Source organism: Polyodon spathula, chromosome 41, assembly GCF_017654505.1.
Source record: "Polyodon spathula isolate WHYD16114869_AA chromosome 41, ASM1765450v1, whole genome shotgun sequence".
NCBI classification, from domain to species: domain Eukaryota; kingdom Metazoa; phylum Chordata; class Actinopteri; order Acipenseriformes; family Polyodontidae; genus Polyodon; species Polyodon spathula.
Window position 1 is genome coordinate 3,473,297 of NC_054574.1, and position 19,956 is coordinate 3,493,252.

General features: G+C 43.2%; 2 protein-coding genes, 1 long non-coding RNA gene and 3 other non-coding genes across 10 annotated transcripts in view; 1 reads left to right on the forward strand and 5 right to left on the reverse strand.

Annotated features, from left to right (window-relative positions):
• LOC121305092 (L-asparaginase-like) overlaps positions 1 to 2,207 on the reverse strand; it is a 21,237-nt gene extending 19,030 nt beyond the window's left edge. For 2 of the 3 annotated variants that reach the window (XM_041236631.1, XM_041236629.1), the window contains exon 1: positions 1,360 to 1,454. In XM_041236631.1, coding sequence (XP_041092565.1) covers positions 1,360 to 1,365 — 6 coding nt within the window. In that variant the 5' untranslated portion in view covers positions 1,366 to 1,454. Of the gene's footprint in view, positions 1 to 1,359; positions 1,455 to 2,063 lie in introns of those variants that run through there. The other variant, XM_041236630.1, reaches the window with a different exon arrangement.
• LOC121305091 (L-asparaginase-like) lies at positions 1,584 to 11,275 on the forward strand. Its single transcript, XM_041236628.1, has 7 exons — positions 1,584 to 1,806; positions 3,304 to 3,399; positions 5,334 to 5,497; positions 6,113 to 6,196; positions 10,142 to 10,241; positions 10,688 to 10,750; positions 11,122 to 11,275. The coding sequence occupies exons 1-7, from the start codon at positions 1,699 to 1,701 to the stop codon at positions 11,266 to 11,268; spliced, it is 762 nt and encodes a 253-aa protein (XP_041092562.1). The 5' UTR covers positions 1,584 to 1,698; the 3' UTR covers positions 11,269 to 11,275.
• LOC121305093 lies at positions 11,261 to 17,818 on the reverse strand. Of its 3 annotated transcripts, XR_005948032.1 has the most exons (10): positions 17,255 to 17,592; positions 15,741 to 15,832; positions 15,451 to 15,551; positions 15,254 to 15,285; positions 14,601 to 14,662; positions 13,904 to 13,957; positions 13,342 to 13,396; positions 12,394 to 12,475; positions 11,955 to 12,020; positions 11,261 to 11,689 (listed from the first exon to the last, which is right to left on the reverse strand). It is a non-coding gene; the product is annotated as an uncharacterized LOC121305093 (long non-coding RNA). The 3 variants fall into 3 exon arrangements; XR_005948031.1 differs by lacking the exons at positions 15,451 to 15,551; positions 17,255 to 17,592 and adding an exon at positions 17,799 to 17,818; XR_005948030.1 differs by lacking the exon at positions 15,451 to 15,551 and having other exon boundaries at positions 17,255 to 17,565.
• On the reverse strand, positions 13,115 to 13,253 carry LOC121305129. Its single transcript, XR_005948042.1, has one exon. It is a non-coding gene; the product is annotated as a small nucleolar RNA SNORA8 (small nucleolar RNA).
• LOC121305130 lies at positions 13,669 to 13,807 on the reverse strand. Its single transcript, XR_005948043.1, has one exon. It is a non-coding gene; the product is annotated as a small nucleolar RNA SNORA8 (small nucleolar RNA).
• LOC121305131 lies at positions 14,353 to 14,487 on the reverse strand. Its single transcript, XR_005948044.1, has one exon. It is a non-coding gene; the product is annotated as a small nucleolar RNA SNORA18 (small nucleolar RNA).
• Positions 17,819 to 19,956: the final 2,138 nt, after the last annotated feature.

Below are 19,956 nucleotides of genomic sequence, written 5' to 3' on the forward strand. Positions count from 1 at the left end.
CCCAAAACCGGAGGTTCTCTTCTTGTATCTTTTTTCTCTGTCGCGCTTTCTTCGCTGGGTTAATGGGCCACGTAAACGGCATTTCAGCATAAAAATAGACTATATTATGCAATACTAGTTAATGAAAGCGACAATGTGAAGACAGACACAAACGGCAAAACTGTTTCTTAAAAAGAATCCCTCAAATAACGTCGTTTTCTACAGAATGTTAGAGCGAGTTTGAATTAACACAACGACTGCAAAATTCAGCCGAGTCGAATGCAAAGACTGCGCACGGAATTGCGAGCATGATACAGCCAAGCAGGGCAACGAGTAAGACTCTTAGTAACATATCCCGTTTGTTTTGTTTTATATAAAAACATCGACAGTCATAATTCATTACCCCAAGGGGTACTCGGTTATTTTAGTGAAGGTCCAAAATTCTTGGTTACAGCAAGGTCAAGGTCCGGAGCACATTTTCACTCCTATCCCCATACGGACACACAAACACAGAGCTACACAATATAGTTTTACACGTGTTGTTCAAAACGCACTGTCACTGGTCTGCCTTCATTACTGACTTGTTACTGCAGGAGTTCTTTCCTGCCAAAACCAGAGAATTGTATAACTACAAGTGTTCTTATGTGTAGCAGAGACAAACATTGTGTTTCACCAATGCAAAAAACAAAGCTAATTGTAACAAACAAAACTACATTCAGTACATTTATAATCGGCTACTCACAGTAAGGAGCAGTGGCGGGTCCTCAAGGGCCTTAAGTTATAGGTGAGCTCAGCAAGCAATACAGAGACGAAAATATTTTCATCAGTCAGGACAGAACGCTGATATTAATATTAATAATGCTCGTCTTGGAGAACTAATATCCGCACACAGTTAAGACAGGAGACACTTTAACTGCATGTGTTGTAAGCCTGACTTGGATCGCAGAATTTAACCATTTTAATCGCCAGTACAATCAGCAATCTCATTGCAAAGTTTTCCACACAGCACTTTTTGCTGGCCGGGTTCTGTCCGTTGCGCTTCCATTGCTTGCGAAATGAAGTTTCGTACACACTAGTAGTACAGTACGGGACCGTACTGTGTGCTTTCCCTGAGTCGGGAGTACCAACAGCAACACAGATGCGCGTTGTTTAAAGAGCATTATATTGCATGATTTACCGGTGATATTTTTTAATCAGCTTGAAAAGGTTACTTAACAAAAATGGTCTTTTAACACCGGTAACTGCCGCTGTTTCCTTGGTCTTTGTGAAGTGTGATTTTCTGAACTCGTACTACAGGGTATGACATTTCAAAACATTGCTAATGACGGTTGTTTTATTAGGACAACGACACAATAAGCAAAAAAAAAAAACACCACTCACGATCATATAATAGACGAATCCCAAGTCAACACAACACGACTGACAGTAAACGCAGACACAATGAAGCGCTGTTCGCTTTGTATATGCTAGTGATCTGCAGATGTGTGAGCCGCACGAAGAGCGCAGCGTGGGGGCTTCACTAATTTTTCTTCGGCTTCATCGGTTTTCAGTTTTTATTTCTGTATTTATTTTTTATTAATAAGATCGTTGGACTGGGTGAGAGGCTGGATTGTGTAGTGACAGGTGTCCTCGTGATCACTGCCGGCTTTACGTAGACATTGCCGTGAAAATAACGGAATAAGGAATTATTTCATCTTTCTGCCAACTATCAGCAGTGCGATGGGAGGCCAACAGTCAAAAAACATTGCAGAGAGGAACTACCGGTTTTGGTCTGCTGTGGCCTCGGCTATTCGATTAGGCTGGATAGGAATCGGAGAAAAACAAAAGGTACGTGTAACCCGTGCCGTCAATACCAGCACGTAACGTAGCCTATACATTATAGTTTAGATACATTGAACGTTGACGGCCACCACTGGATTTAACATTATTCTTTCATTACCACATATAACCTGTATTACAATCATTAGTGAGTTTCTGTTACCCTCTGTTATTTTATACTATTTACAGTTTTTAGACTTTTCTGTACTGTGTTCTGTAACTTTGCCACTTCAGCGCTGTGTATTTCAAGCCTTTCATTATCTTACCTCATTGGCATTTTAACAGCGTTGTTAGTATTGTTTTGCTGTGCTATTCTTCTGTTTTCACTTTGACCCAGCAAGCTGTTCTTGCTCTGGCACAGTGTATTCATGTCCTGGCCTGCCTGAGTGTCGATTGTAAGCACTGTGCAGCACTGCACTGCTTGCTCCTCTCAGGGCCTCCTCACTGACCAGTCACACATCTGCACTGCACACTGGCAGGCAACATGATGGTGTTACCAGCATTGAAGTAGCTTGCCTGCCTGGGGCTGGAATATTATTCGGATGCCTCTTTTCTCTCACTCAGACCCTTGCTTGCTGCATATCCCTGAATAGCTCACCATCTCTTCTTGAAATATATGCGAGATGTTCAAGCAGTCTTCATGTGCAGTGTATCCCACAATGTTATCCATTGTTAGGAATGTACAGCGGCTATGGATGGGGCTTCTGGATGTCCTTGTACACTCAATAATTTGCTATCTCTGAATAGATAATGAGCTCCTCTTGAAATATTAAATATTTTAATGAAAATGCGTCCCATAGGTGCAGTGGTACCTTAAATATTACAACTACCAATGCAAAGTGACTGTGAAGGACAATTGTTCTTCATTTTACCCCAAAACAAGTTTCAGCAATGGACTGGTACAAAATTCAGTGTTGTATCATTCATGGTAGCGAGCAGTGCAGTGAGTAAGGGGTGGGGATAAAAGGGGCAATAAATGTCCCAGTCCTGGTCATTCTGTATCAAGGCTGGTGCCAGTGTATATGGGACGAGGTGTTCTATTCAATTTAATACAGAAGGTTATGACTGCATAACTGACTGCAGATGCTTTGGTCTGATTTTGATGAAATATGTAATAATATCAAATATTGTCTGATTATTTCAATTTGACGACATTTTTACTGGCTCTAGAAAATAGTTTTGAAAACAGTGCACAGAAGTTCCTCTAAATAAAATATGCAAAAGCTATTATACTGTTCAAATTCTTTTTAATACTCATTTCAGATGCACAAAACATTTTTTGAGGTGAATCAATCGATCAATAAAACCGTGTTTATATAGTGCCATTCATAGCAAAGCCATCTCAAAGCGCTTCAAATAAAAAATAAAAAGGTCTGTAAAGCCTGACAGAATAATATAATAATAAAAGTAAAATAAAACCCCAAATAAAAAGATAAAATGTCAAGTAGAAGTTGGTAAACACATTTTTCTCCTGATCTTTATATAGAATGTGTGCTGTTTGTTTAGGAGATGAAGGTCACCCAGCTTTCCATGTTCCCTCTGCTGATGTGCACTGCAGCCCTGCAGGGGGACATTGTAGCCCTAGAGGGACACATGCAGCAGGTGAGTGAGCACTGAGACCAGGGGTGTGAATATTACACTGAGACCAGGGGTGTGAATATTACACTGAGACCAGGGATGGGAATATTACACTGAGACCAGGGTGTGACTATTACACTGAGACCAGGGGTGTGAATGTTACACTGAGACCAGGGATGGGAATATTACACTGAGACCAGGGGTGTGAATATTACACTGAGACCAGGGGTGTGAATATTACACTGAGACCAGGGGTGTGAATATTACACTGAGACCAGGGGTGTGAATATTACACTGAGACCAGGGGTGTGAATATTACACTGAGACCAGGGGTGTGAATATTACACTGAGACCAGGGGTGTGAATATTACACTGAGACCAGGGGTGTGAATATTACACTGAGACCAGGGGTGTGAATATTACACTGAGACCAGGGGTGTGAATATTACACTGAGACCAGGGGTGTGAATATTACACTGAGACCAGGGGTGTGAATATTACACTGAGACCAGGGATGGGAATATTACACTGAGACCAGGGGTGTGAATATTACACTGAGACCAGGGGTGTGAATATTACACTGAGACCAGGGGTGTGAATATTACACTGAGACCAGGGGTGTGAATATTACACTGAGACCAGGGGTGTGAATATTACACTGAGACCAGGGGTGTGAATATTACACTGAGACCAGGGGTGTGAATATTACACTGAGACCAGGGATGTGAATATTACACTGAGACCAGGGGTGTGAATATTACACTGAGACCAGGGATGTGAATATTACACTGAGACCAGGGATGTGAATATTACACTGAGACCAGGGATGTGAATATTACACTGAGACCAGGGGTGTGAATATTACACTGAGACCAGGGGTGTGAATATTACACTGAGACCAGGGGTGTGAATATTACACTGAGACCAGGGATGTTAATATTACACTGAGACCAGGGATGGGAATATTACACTGAGACCAGGGATGTTAATATTACACTGAGACCAGGGATGGGAATATTACACTGAGACCAGGGATGGGAATATTACACTGAGACCAGGGATGGGAATATTACACTGAGACCAGGGGTGTGAATATTACACTGAGACCAGGGATGTTAATATTACACTGAGACCAGGGGTGTGAATATTACACTGAGACCAGGGATGTTAATATTACACTGAGACCAGGGATGGGAATATTACACTGAGACCAGGGATGGGAATATTACACTGAGACCAGGGGTGTGAATATTACACTGAGACCAGGGATGTTAATATTACACTGAGACCAGGGATGGGAATATTACACTGAGACCAGGGATGGGAATATTACACTGAGACCAGGGATGGGAATATTACACTGAGACCAGGGATGGGAATATTACACTGAGACCAGGGATGGGAATATTACTCCGACAAGTAATACTGATTACTAATTACTGGCTGCAAAATGTAATCTGTTACAGAAGTAATATATAAGAACATAAGGAAAGTTACGAACTACAGGAAGCTGTTTGGCCCATCTATGCTCATCCAGTTATAGTAGCTGATTGATCTCGAAACTGATTCAGCATCGCCAACATGATAACCCATACCATACCCTCACCACTCTATGAAGTGTCTCCTTCCCACTGACCTGAGTCAGTCTTATTAATTTTATATGACTTTTGCCAATAATAATGATTATATATCCAAACGTAACACAGAGATAACAGATAATAACATTTTTGCAGTTCAGTGCAGTTTTGACGCTTACAGAAAAGTTGTTTTCACACAGGTGCTTGTGCTAACTGCAGATGCTACACAGTTTCCAACTGAAGTAATGAAGTAATCCTTTGGCACTCCTGAGGACCTTCTATGTGTGCATGCCCTGGTGTATCTTTAAACAAACACCCACATTGTGGGATGGCAAATCTTGTAGAGATTAATTGCAAAGGTGGTGTTGTTTTCTGGCACAGGGCGCTAATGCCATGATGACTGCTAATAACGGGCGAACACCCCTCCACTTGGCAGCCGGGGAGGGGGACCTGGACACAGTGAAGTTCCTGCTGAAGAAGGGCGCCGATGTCAACAGCAGAGACAAATTCAAAGACCCTGTCCTCCGAGATGCCATTCGCTGCAAGTAAGGAGGTGGTACAAAAAAACAACATTGGCACAAATATCACTTCCCCTTTAAAGTAACTGTACCCTCTGAATTTGCAGAATTTGTCCACAGTACTTAGGTCTGTAAAAGTATAAACCCCAGATTTTTGAAACACATGCAAGCCATGCTTCAGATAGGGTTGCAGTTCCTGGGTCACCTGGAGGGTGCAATTGTCCCCTCCCCTTTAACTGCTCCTTTCCTCTCATTAACCAACCAGCTGCTTCCCCTATTGACTGACATGCTTTCAGCCAGTAACATGACCCAGAAGACTGAGGTGACCCAGGAAACACATAATCCAAGAGTGAGGCATAGAGACTGAGAGCTTTGTTTAACCTGCAGTAGCACCAAATATGTTTAAAAATTCAAATAAACACAAGCTATAACATATGTTTCTTTCAAAATGGCACATTTGAGACCTATGCAGCTCATAAAAGTGCAAAACAGGCAAGATTTATGAAACTGTTAGCTGTAATGTGTTTAAAAAATCAATTAATGATGATTATTTGGATCCACCGTCGTTTCGATATGTATCTGTCTTGTTTCACATCTGTATATTTTGGGAGCTCTTGTTCTGCGTGTAATTCTTCCCCACAGGAGTTTAGAGCTGGTGGAACACCTAGTCAGTGAAGGAGCTCATCTGGAGACCGCTGGTGATGAGCTGGGGAGAGAGATGTGCAGGTGAGTCCCATTGAGGGATAACTTTTTTGTCCAACCAACGCAATGTATTTATTTTAAATCAAAATGAAAGTAAAAGCGGGGGGCTGCTGAGTGTCACATCCAGTGAAGGCACTCATGATACACCCTGTAGTCTGGAGGTCGCTGGTACGAGTCCAGGCTGTATCACAGCCGGGTGTGGACAGGAGTTCCCAGGGGGCGGCACACAATTGCCTGAGCACCGCCCGGGGTGGGGAGGGCTCAGATCACCAGGTGTCCTCGGCTCAACGCGCACCAGCGATCCCTGTAGACTGGCTGGGTGCTGGCGGGCCTGCCTGCAAGCAGCCAGAGCTGCATGGTCCTCCGACGCTGTAGCTCTGAGGTAGCTGCGTGGTCCTCCGACGCTGTAGCTCTGAGGTAGCTGCATGATCCTCCGACGCTGTAGCTCTGAGGTAGCTGCGTGGTCCTCAGTCGCTGTGGCTCTGAGGTAGCTGCGTGGTGGGCCTGCCGAGTGAAAAGAAGTGGACAGCGTGTGTTTGTCTTCGCCGCTTAATAATGCGGAGATGCACATAATCATGCAGAGATGCACATAATCATGCAGAGATGCACATAATCATGCGGAGATGCACATAATCATGCAGAGATACACAATCATGCAGAGATGCACATAATCATGCAGAGATGCACATAATCATGCGGAGATGCACATAATCATGCAGAGATACACAATCATGCAGAGATGCACATAATCATGCAGAGATGCACATAATCATGCGGAGATGCACATAATCATGCAGAGATACACAATCATGCAGAGATGCACATAATCATGCAGAGATGCATATAATCATGCGGAGATGAGCAGTAAATGGTAAGTAACTGTTTCAGTGATAGTGCCTGTCGATGAGGGCTCTACCATGTGTTAGTTGACCCAAGCTGAAGGTGAGGGCACTAATGAAGGTCAAGGTCAACTAACACACTGTAGAGCCCTCATCGAGAGAGCACTATCACTATTAGAAAATTATTTTTCTCATTATTTTCTTTCAAAAAACACTTTAAAACCTACATTTACCTTGAGCTTGTAATGATTTGTAATGATATTTCAGAGTTTCTTTACATGCCATTTTGTAGTGATGCATGCACTTGTGCAAATCAGAATACAAACGAGGCAATGATGTGACTGCGATTCTGGAAAGATTGAATAAACCAATTGATGTGACTCAAGACACTGCGATACAAGTAACATTTGAAAACAGTGAATAAACCATTTGAATTTAAGTTTGATGATGATGAGTTTTCAGGTTACAAAACAGTACTATATCCGTTATGAATGAATCGCTAGCGGTGCCAAGAAGGTGTTCTTTTAAGCAAAGTTCCTGTACCTTTAGTGGAGCATTTACATGGGAAAAATCTGTTTCGCCACAAGGGTGTTCTCTTTGGAGGTGTTCCTATACGTGGAGACTACTGTATCTAAATGAAGCAATATTACTGAACTGTCCGGGTCAATTGCAGCATAGCAGTGATTTAGTCCACTTCTTGCGTAGCTCTCACAGGGTAGCTCACACAGGGTAGTGCTGCAAAACAAAGGCTACCACAGCGTAGCTCTCACAGGGTAGCTCTCACAGGGTAGTGCTGCAGAACGAAGGCTTGCACAGCATAGCTCTCACAGGGAGCTCACATAGGGTAGTGCTGCAGAACGAAGGCTCGCACAGCATAGCTCTCACAGGGTAGCTCACACAGGGTAGTGCTGCAGAACGAAGGCTCGCACAACGTAGCTCTCACAGGGTAGTGCTACAGAACGAAGGCTCGCACAGTGTAGCTCTCACAGAGTAGCTCTCACAGGGTAGTACTGTGTGCGCAACTCGTAATAAACGTTGTGCTTCTGTCTCCATGTGACCATAAACAGGGTGTGGGGGGGGGGGGACACTGAACACAACGGGTGTGTTCACAGAGATCATTCTGCACAGATTCTGGCCAATTTAACCAATGACCTTCTAAGAATGATCTCCGTGAATGAACCCATTGGCTAAATGACGGTGTCCATTTTAGGACATCCTCAGACATCATCCTTGCTGGAGTCAAGTGTCAGGCATCCACCACTCAAGTCTCACGCATCAATAACTTCCTCTATCACCCATCTGGTATCACTCGTTTTTGCTACCAGGTATCACTCCTTTTTGGTATCAGGTATCATTCAAATTTCGAGTCATGGAAATTCTCTGTCAATGAAAATCTCTATCAGGTTTCATACTGCACTTTCACTGGCTACCGTGAGTGTCAATCAACTACAAAACAGGAACTTAAAGTTTTTTTTGTTTTTTGTTTTTTTTTCCCCACTCGTGGATGTAGTCTGTCATGAATGGCAATGATGAGTTATTGATGCCTGATACTTGACTCCAGTAAGGGTGATGTCTGAGGATGTCCTAAAATGGACACCGTAGTGATTACCGTGTGAGAAATGAATTGGTGATAACCCTTGAACCTTAGGTTTATGGTTAGGTTATTGTTATGAAATAACAATATCTGTGGGAGCCTTCGTTCTGCAGCACTACCCTGTGTGAGCTGCCTGTGAGACCTACACTGTGGGAGCCTTCGTTCTGCAGCACTGCCCTGTGTGAGCTCCCTGTGAGTGCTACACTGTGGGAGCCTTCGTTCTGCAGCACTACCCTGTGTGAGCTCCCTGTGAGACCTACACTGTGGGAGCTTTCGTTCTGCAGCACTACCCTGTGTGAGCTACCCTGTGAGAGCTACCCTGTGTGAGCTGCCTGTGAGAGCTATGCTGTGGGAGCCTTCGTTCTGCAGCACTACCCTGTGTGAGCTACCCTGTGAGAGCTACCCTGTGTGAGCTCCCTGCGAGAGCTACACTGTGGGAGCCTTCGTTCTGCAGCATTACCCTGTGTGAACTGCCTGTGAGAGCTACCCTGTGTGAGCTCCCTGCGAGAGCTATGCTGTGTGAGCCTTCTTCTGCAGCACTGCCCTGTGTGAGCTCCCTGTGAGAGCTATGCTGTGTGAGCCTTCGTTCTGCAGCACTGCCCTGTGTGAGCTCCCTGTGAGAGCTATGCTGTGTGAGCCTTCGTTCTGCAGCACTACCCTGTGTGAGCTCCCTGTGAGAGCTACGCTGTGTGAGCTTCGTTCTGCAGCACTACCCTGTGTGAGCTCCCTGTGAGAGCTACGCTGTGTGAGCTTCGTTCTGCAGCACTACCCTGTGTGAGCTGCCTGTGAGAGCTACACTGTGGGAGCCTTCGTTCTGCAGCACTACCCTGTGAGAGCTATGCTGTGGGAGCCGTCGTTTTGCACCAATGCGGCTCTTTAGTGCTTTAATAACAAACACTTACTTCCTTGTACCCCAGTACTTGCTCAGATTAATTTTACATTTGATTGACAGGTGATGCTGTGACCAGCGGGTATCTACTGTGTGTGAATGCCCGGTATAGCTCGAAACTGTTGATACGGAATCGTTTTCTAATTTGGATTATTTATAAATTTGCCGAATATAAATCAAATATATGTGTTTCTGAAGAAATGTCTTTTCATTCTGTGCATCAAAGGCCTGTAAGTAAAATATTTAAGAATTACTGTTTGGTATTCTGTCCTAAAAGTTTTACTGCATTAAATAAACATTTTCTTTTTGTCAATCAAATTATTCTGCCTTTTATTATAACTGTGGTACCATTCAGTAGTGAAAATTGTATAGAGGCAAATGAGCTGAGACCTCCAGATAGAAGGAGTAGCTAAAAACAGGTTTGAAACCCAGTTGTGAAGCAGGAGTGATTGAGAGTATCAGAATCTGTGGGGTTATTACTGCCTCAAACTATCTGCAGATTAATGTCACTGACATGACTGTTAACATCAGTGCTAACAAGGCTTTAAAAAAATAATGAAAAAAAAAAACTTTACTGTTATTAGCACTAGCAGCATTACCACCGAGGGCCTGTTACTGTGCTGATTACATTTTCTCTTTCTCTCCAGTCTTGCCTACTTGAGTGATATGAAACAAATGGAGATCTGGAAGGCAGCTGGGGTTCACTTTAACTTCGCTGATCGTAACAACAGGACTCCTCTTCATGTGGTCTGTTGAGACAGCGACTCTTTGGGGAGGGGGAGGAGATTGAAGGAGCTGTTGTCTTTATGGCCTATTGTTTAGGGTGCTACTTTTGTCTTGTGACAAGTCAAGTCTGTACTGTGATTGGTATTTAGCCTTAAGTGTCAAAAAGTATATATTTACAATGAAAATTGATTCACCTTTAATACAACTACAATGGTGTGTATTTGCAGAACTTGTCTATTGCCACATTCACCCCCCCCCCCCATGGATAGCTTCCTACTTGTTTTAAGGACATTTTTCCTTTGTATCTATTCTATTGTTTAGAGAAGTGCTATGTTCAGTACCATATTTTAATATTCATAATGCTGCACACTGACATGGTTTAAAGATAGCAGTAGAGTGGTGCAGTACTGAATGCAGTAAAGCTGCTTGTTGAAGTATCTCACATAATCTTTGTGTTTCACTTCCAGGCTGTCTGCACCAACCAGCCTGAAATGGTTCAGTTCTGTTTGAACAATGGGTCAGATCCTCAGGTACAGGGGTTAGGGTTGCATTGTGTTGTCTCTCTGCAAAGTTTAAAGTTGATGTAGATAACACTGCAAGTGTTTCGTGCACTATAAATGTCCTCAAACACATTTTTACTCAAACATTTCCACAAAAAGTAGATGGGTTGTTTTCATTACAGATAATGGCACTATGTAATGGATACTTAGAGTTGGAACTGGAGACAGCTGTATGTTATGACTTTACTTCATATTCGCAAGCCAGCAATACTGGATTAAGCCATTTACTGTATATTAGTCACCAGTATACAACCTAGTAATTTTCTGCATGAGGAGGACATTAGTTAATTTTATGCAAAGTAGCGTGTTCGTGACATGTGGCAATGTTGTATTTTCCTTAGCTAAGAGACTGCTACAATAACACACCCATCGCCGATGCCCAACGCCTGGGGTTCAAACACATTGAGGAGCTGCTGCAAATTGACACGGCAAAGAAAGCAGAAGCAGCTACATTGAAAGTATTGGAAGTGAAGGCACTGGAACCGTAAAAGGAATAAATTTATTAAACTTCACATTGGTAAATGGTGTTTAACAGCAATGTTGCACATTATTTCATGCACAGATTTGGATAAACACAGACCGGTAACTGCACCAAGGTTGGAGAATCTCCCAACTCAACCAGAAGTATTAAGGAGTAACAATTTCAATTATTTGCTATAGCACTTTGACACAGTAAATGGTTTTACAATCTGGAAGCAATACAATAAAATGTGCATGATTCATTTTGTAATCATAATTACAAAATCAAATATCAAATATATTACAAGTGAACGACAGCATGAAATCCCGATGTCATATTAGAAACTATGAAGTCCAAGAAACAGTTTGACTTGTAACATGGACACCAGCATTTGCCTGCAGCATTTCCATGGCAAGGACAGATGTTCCTTCAGGATACCAAATCCCAACCTGTAAAAACACATTTCAAATAGATTAGGACATTCACTAAGCATGTGCAGCAATACTTAATATCTTCAGTCTCAGCTGTGGAACAATAAGCTCAGGTATTACAAAGAAATGTTGCCCGAAGAGGAGACCACAGCTCCCACTCATGCAGAGACAAGTCTTCCTCCAGAGGGCAGTACTCTGGGGTCATTGCGTAAGGGTCGCCAGCAGAAGCCTGACTAATCCTCTTTGAAAATGACCCTCAACATGAACCAGATAAACCCCTTACCTGCTGGGAAACCGCACTTCCAGTGAAACATCCACTCCAGACTTATAGGGCATCCACTGCAGGCTCCTTAAGCAGATAAAAAACATTGTTAGAGCACAGCTCATATAAAGGGAGTCTTAAAACATAAGGTAGAGCATGCCTTGTACAATGTGTCCACGGAGTGAATGGTTGTTCCCAGTAGACCCCACTAGATAAACTCCAATGGGATCTGGCTGGAATGAGGGTTACTTTCTGGTCAGGTCCACAGCAGGCCAGGAACCACACATCCTAGACGCCTTGGTAATTTGACCAATCACATTAACTATCATGGCTGCCAATGAACAATTCCTATAAATGGGAAATCCAGCAGTGATTTACAAGTCCATAGCAGGAGAAAACACCCCCTGCATACAGTAGCTCCAGCCAAGCAGCAGAGCTGCCAAACCAAGAACTCACTTACCTGTTTTCTGCATCAGTGTCTCCTCTTTGGCACTTCTTGCAGAGTAACACTGTTCCGCATGTCAGGTTTCAAGAATTCAGACCTGACATAAAAAAAAAAAAGTTTGATCACTTCATGCATTCAACCCAATTAAATGCTTTGAAACAAGGCCAATTTGGCCCAATCCAAAAACTACCGCCAAACAAAACTTAAATAGGACATGTATTGAAACTGCTTTGGGAAACCACTGCCCACAAAAGAGCACTCTTTTACGATACCCCTGATCCAACATGACCTAGGGCTCGAAACTGGGGCCGCAGTACAGACTAGAAACACTCCCAAATGAAACAAAGCAGATGTTCCTCCAGGTGCAGAATTTATATGAATGCTGCCGCCATGTACAATTACACAAGAGGGTTATTTATAAGGTGAACAGGCAATTCTACCAATACACACTTCACAGGCAGGTTTACACTGCATTCAGGTCAGACAGAGTACAACAGTATAGTAACTATGGAGTGGTTTCTCAAATGTCTGAGAAGGGACTCGCTTAAAAAAAAATGTTAGTACATCTTGGTTTGTACTGGTAGAACCTCTCACTAAAGGTATCAATTTCAGGTTTGGTTCCTCCAGTCAGGACACCCAATGTCATGGGGGACCCCCAGCAAAGAAGGTTTGGGAACCCCAATCCAGAGTATCAGACTATGGTTGTACTCCAACGAATCTCAAGGGGTTAAGTAGCAAGTGTATCAGCAGAAATACCAGGCTTCCAGGCACAGCGCAGCATGGAAACCAACGATGCCAGATGCCGAGTTATTGTAGCACTGTTTAATGAACAGCCCAGCAGGAGGAGCCACTGGGTGCAGATACCATACAGTGCAGCCTGCCCTTCCTAATAGCCCCAGCAAACACAAGAGTCAGGGTAGATTATCGGATTTGATTGCACTAGTCGTGGTCTGCAGTACTCACCTCTGCTGGCTCAAACATTTTGGTGCCATCTACAGGTAGTTGCTTTCTACTGCACCTAGAAAGAAAATCAGCTTGTGAGCCTGAAGAGAATACAAGTAGAAAGGCAGCCAATACTACAAGACAGGCCAAGTGATTGGGCCATCAGGCTATTTCCTTTACATCAATGCACAAAACCTTACACTTGTTTTAGAATGACTAAGTTAGCTCAACTTCAATGCCCAATGTCATGGGGGACCTCAAACAAAGGAGGTTTGGGAACCCTGATCTAAAGTATGACTATGGTTGTGTTCCAACAATGCAGCCAATATCTCAAAGGGGTTAAGTAGCAAGTGTATCAGCAGAAATACCAGGCTTCCAGGCACAGCGCAGCATGGAAACCAACGATGCCAGATGCCGAGTTATTGTAGCACTGTTTAATGAACAGCCCAGCAGGAGGAGCCACTGGGTGCAGATACCATACAGTGCAGCATGCCCTTCCTAATAGCCCCAGCAAACAAGAGTCAGGGTAGATTATCCTATTCGCAACAGGATTGGAGTGCACTAGTACATCTGCAGTACTCACCTCTGTTGGCTCAAACATTTTGGTGCCATATACAGGTCAATGCTTGTACTGCACCTGGAAAAGAAAAGCAGCTTGTGAGCCCAGAGACAATACAAGCAGAAAGGCAGGAAACACTACCAAGACAGACCAATCGACTGGCTATCGGGCCATTTGCCTGGTTTAAGTGACAGGTAGCGACAGTAGAGCGATGCAGCTAAATGCCAATACAGGCTTGAAGCCATTTCAGGACAGCGGTTAATTCAAAGATCTAACCGAGACCAACACACAGCAGTTCACAGAAAACAGCGGCTCCCCTGCTGCCACCACACAATATTGAGTAATTGAAAGAGTTTGTGCACTCCAACTACTAAACAAACCACTATTCAGAAAGGGGACTTTCAGAACAAATCTCCCTTCATGGTTCAGGGTAGCCTGATCCCAGCCCTGAGCGCCACAGCCAGTCCCCACAGGCATGTTCTGCAGTTTTATCTCACAGGTCTAAACAGAACTAGTCCGGTGAGTAAAGCGAAACCACAGGTTTTATCTGCGAGGCATTTCCAACGACTGGACCCTATGGGAGAGGGTCCGTCGGGATAGACCTCGGTAACACAAGCCTCCCTCCCCATCTCGGGCTGAATCACACACCATGCATCTGGAGATCTCACGGTACAAACGGGTCTGGTTCAAGCTGCTCTGCAATGGGAGTCCCAAAACCTACCCTTCAGACCAGCCAGTCCAAGCTCAAGGTCCAGGTGTCAGCTGGGTCCATGGCTGCAAATCCTGAGTGGAAAAGGGCAGTTTACATTGAGTTCACTTTAAAGATGGATTCAAACAAGTGATCAATTAATCACATGAAGACAAATATTTACAGACTACCATTAACATTGAATTAACAGTTAGGATTGTTGGATTTATATCAATTCAAGACACCTTAACATTTAATGCAGCATTACTTATTTTAAAATGGACAGTGTTGCATTTAAGTATAAAACAAGCATCTGTAACCTGCACGTAAACTGTACATCAATAACTGCACTTGAATAGCAGGATTAATGCTCAAGGTTACAGGTATTACCAGTGTGCAAGCATGCTACAGGCCACACGCTGGGCTCTGAGGCTGGCCGAGAGGACAGAGGGACACTTGTTCAGAAAGGCACAAATCATCATTCACTGTCAGAGCAGTTGAACAGTTTGCCATTCATCACAACAGCACCGATACAAATACTCAGTTAGGACAGCAAACTAATACTCTCAAATGCATGCATTTTCTTTGGAGGAGGGACCCATGTGCTTGTAAGATAATTGCGAGTCTACAGCAGTTTAGCGATGATCCCCAATGTAAATGGCAAGAAATCCAACAGTTTACCATACCTGAGACTGCAATAGAAGCCGCTGCAGTCAACCTAAAACACAGGACAAAATTAGCTTAGCTTCAATGCACAAAACCTATAAACACTCAATTCACAACTCAGCAAGTCAGGAGCAGAGTTAAGTCACAGATTCCAGAACATAAAAGTTGCCCTGGAGAAGTTAAACGCTCAGCCAAGATTGGATGGGACTTAACCCACATTTAGGTTTGCCCTTGGAATGGATCTCTTGTGCAGGACTGACAAGCATCAGCTCTGTCTGGTACAGGTTTCCATACTGTTCCTTCTCAGAAGTATCACAGCTGTTGGGAGAACACAGCCATGGGTTGCAAGAGGAGGGTTTACTCTCAGCACAGCACTTGGCCCACTATATCTGGGCAGACTGGAGTGTTGTGCATTGGCAAACATTAGCAGTCACTTTGCTCTGAACATATGGGATCTTGGTCAGAGGTCAGCAAGGCCTGCAGGTCTAAGAATGACTTTGTACCTACCAGCAAGTTGCCCTTCAGCCTTCTAACTGCAATCCATTCAGACAGCCTGCTCCTTGACAAGACAAGCCAGAGTCCCTGCAGATAGTCATCTCCTGCAGGAAGCAGGAGAGAAGTCAACGATTAGATACTGCCCAGAACAATGCATCAATCGACAAGTCTCGTTCCTCCTGCAAACCTTCATTAGATGTGACCTACACAGCTTCAAGTGAAAACGGCCCAACTGCTATGCAATGGGAGAATTATATCATAGGTTGCATGAAGAATTTCTGTACAACCATGCGCCAGTCACACTGCATAAGAGCAATCAAAGAAACTTAGAGCACAGCCTGCTCAGAAACACTCTGAACAGGGTTTCCATTGATCTATCCTTTCATCTTGGGTGGTGTACACAGTTTTAGCCATGGCCTCTGGCCCAGCTGTTGCAGGCATCATTGTCACCACTTCAACTCCATTCTGTAGTGATGGAAGCAAACCTGCATTTCATCTTGCCACATTGTGAGCAGGGAGCATATCTACTGCAACAAGACAGTTCCCTTTTAAAATAAACATGGCTTTGGTATTGGATGACAACACAAAGTCACATCTCCAGCTGTTCACTCTACTGTACTGGCCCAGGGCCACCTCCTACTTCAGGTCTGCAACCCAGTTCACATGCAACTGAAAAGCAGGCCTAAAATGTGGCAAACTTTTTTTTTTTTAAAACAATGGAATAACCTGCAATCTAACGGGATAAGAGCAATCCTAGATTTGTTGCAGATGTTCAATATATTTCTCAATGCAGCACAACAATTACGGCTCTGTATATATTGAGAGAACGTTGACTATTGGCTTAGTTATGGTGTGTAACGGTCAGAGTCCACAATCACATTAGACTCAAGAACATGGAGGTACTTAAAGCAGGAAACAGCAACTTGCTAGTGTTCACAGGTATATATATTTGCATAATGGATACTTCACACAGATTGCAAATGACCACCTAATACCAGTGCTCCCGACTTAGGAAAGTCAAGGCATAATTAAATAAACCGGTTACACCTGGAATATTTAAACTCTTCACACTCCATTTACAAATTATACGAATGTGTTTAACCTGCATGCAGTCTTTACAAACACGATCGTTTTACTATTCTATTATTTACTCATTTTTAGTCCCTAGCCATTACCAGTAAAGACTGAACACTGAGCAAAACTCTTGGAAAATTTCCTAACATACGCTATACAAGCGTATGTTTTTTTTTTGATATAAAGCCCGTGTTTTTTTTTCCTGGTTACTGCTCTGCAGACAGCCTCGTAGGATCCCAGGATAGCGAGCTCGTCCACCATCTCATGGCAGTGTGATCCGAACAGGCAGCCCCGAGTCTGCTTTCTCATGACAGGCCCTGGCCATAGCGACTGGGAGGCTTACATCCAGGCCAGGCTTGCCTTTTCTTTTGAGCGTTTACATTAAGGGGTCTCAGTGTGGCATATCTGCAGCGTTAGTTACAGTTTGTAAAGCGTACATTGGACCGCTTTACCTTGCGTAGCATCATACAGCCCGAAATTAACGAAACCAGAACCCCGTAGCGTAGACACAAATCCATCGACTTCTACAAACAGCGATAACGAGCAAAACCATCAGCTTAATGCAGCACGAGTACCGGCATCTGAACTACCCCCTATATATACCGCTGTGAATGCATAGCGATTAATCGACACTGTACCACGCAGAGTTCAATCACTGCGAACGCAAAGCTGAATAGAAACACGTCAAGACCAGCCTGCACCAGCGGAGCAGAGACCATGTGGTCTGCGCTAGTTTCACTTCCCTAGCAGGGACGTAAATTGTACTTCGCAAGTAATAACGAACACACTCCACTTGAAAACGTCATTAATGTTGCTTTTCGTTTCCGAGCTTAATGCGGAGGCTTTACTTTGGTTAAAAATAAAAATGCCCAAACTAAACAGTTTAACAAATTCAGCATGCATGGCGACTACTGTTCCCGACATTGAACAAATATTACAAAGAACACGTTTAATAATAAATACAAATCACACTCCCACAATAACACACAAACCCACCTCGATCACTAACCCCGCGGACTGAGACAGAGCGCACCCCGGCGCACAGCTTTATAGAGAGCTCGCGCCGCTTTACGGCATTAATCTATCCAATCAGAGGCCGATTCTGTGAGGGCGTGCCGGGAGCGTGAAAGCAAATGACGCACCAGCGTAGAATAGTAAAACTGGTGTCCAGAGGGAAACTGTTCAGATATTAGATTTAAATTACGGGCTGAAGCCCTGCTCTTTGGTAGTGGGGTATGGTTATTAGCTGTTGGAGTGCAATACAATTGTGCCCATACTCTTGAGCAGGGATTTCAACCTGTGTTTGAAACTGTACCCCTTCTGTCGGGAGCTTTCAGCTAAAGTACCCTTTACAGTTTTCGCTCACTGATTGGTACCACAGTTGTAATAGAAGTCAGAATAATCTGATTCCTGCCCGTCCGTCCGTCTGTTTATTTTTCACAACAGTCTGGGACTGACAAACTGCTGGTTTGCATGCACAGAATTAAAATACAGCACTTTATTTAGAAATCTCTTTGTAAACACTCGTATTCGCTTTCTATTCTGCAAAGTTACGGTATTATAAATAATACAAAATAGTCTGCACTGTAAATGTTTATCACGTTCCGTTTACTTTTCAGCTCTGCATGATTATGTGTATCTCTGCATCATTACGTGTATCTGCATGATTATGTGTATTTCTGCATGACTATGGTGCCCGATTTAAAATGTTGCACTTTCTGTAAACTCTTGCTTTCTTCCTCCGTTTTTCTTTTGCAAGTAAAACGTCAAACGATACTCAGGATAATGTGTGGATGTACTCTATCAAACATCGAAATCAACTCAACCAGCCGCTATTGCTGTTATTAAAATGAGCCGCTTCAGAGTAAAATCAGAGAGGAAACCCGCTCAGTTGAAATCACGAAGATACTTTAGAAACTAACCAGATAGTATTTTATTTAAGAACATAAGAACATAAGAAAGTTTACAAACGAGAGGAGGCCATTCGGCCCATCTTGCTCGTTTGGTTGTTTGTAGCGTATTGATCCCAAAATCTCATCAAGCAGCTTCTTGAAGGATCCCAGGGTGTCAGCTTCAACAACATTACTGGGGAGTTGATTCCAGACCCTCACAATTCTCTGTGTAAAAAAGTGCCTCCTATTTTCTGTTCTGAATGCCCCTTTTTCTAAACTCCATTTGTGACCCCTGGTCCTTGTTTCTTTTTTCAGGCTGAAAAAGTCCCTTGGGTCGACACTGTCAATACCTTTTAGAATTCTGAATGCTTGAATTAGATCGCCACGTAGTCTTCTTTGTTCAAGACTGAACAGATTCAATTCTTTTAGCCTGTCTGCATATGACATGCCTTTTAAGCACGGAATAATTCTGGTCGCTCTTCTTTGCACTCTTTCTAGAGCAGCAATATCTTTTTTATAGCAAGGTGACCAGAACGGAACACAATATTCAAGATGAGGTCTTACTAGTGCATTGTACAGTTTTAACATTACTTCCCTTGATTTAAATTCAACACTTTTCACAATGTATCCGAGCATCTTGTTAGCCTTTTTTATAGCTTCCCCACATTGTCTAGATGAAGACATTTCTGAGTCAACAAAAACTCCTAGGTCTTTTTCATAGATTCCTTCTCCAATTTCAATATCTCCCATATGATATTTATAATGTAAATTTTTATTTCCTGCGTGCAGTACCTTACACTTTTCTCTATTAAATGTCATTTGCCATGTGTCTGCCCAGTTCTGAATCTTGTCTAGATCATTTTGAATGACCTTTGCTGCTGCAACAGTGTTTGCCACTCCTCCTACTTTTGTGTCGTCTGCAAATTTAACAAGTTTGCTTACTATACCAGAATCTAAATCATTAATGTAGATTAGGAATAGCAGAGGACCTAATACTGATCCCTGTGGTACACCGCTGGTTACCACACTCCATTCTGAGGTTTTTCCTCTAATCAGTACTTTCTGTTTTCTACATGTTAACCACTCCCTAATCCATGTACATGTGTTTCCTTGAATCCCAACTGCGTTCAGTTTGAGAATTAATCTTTTGTGCGGGACTTTGTCAAAAGCTTTCTGGAAATCTAAATAAACCATGTCATATGCTTTGCAATTATCCATTATGGATGTTGCATCCTCAAAAAAATCAAGCAAGTTAGTTAGGC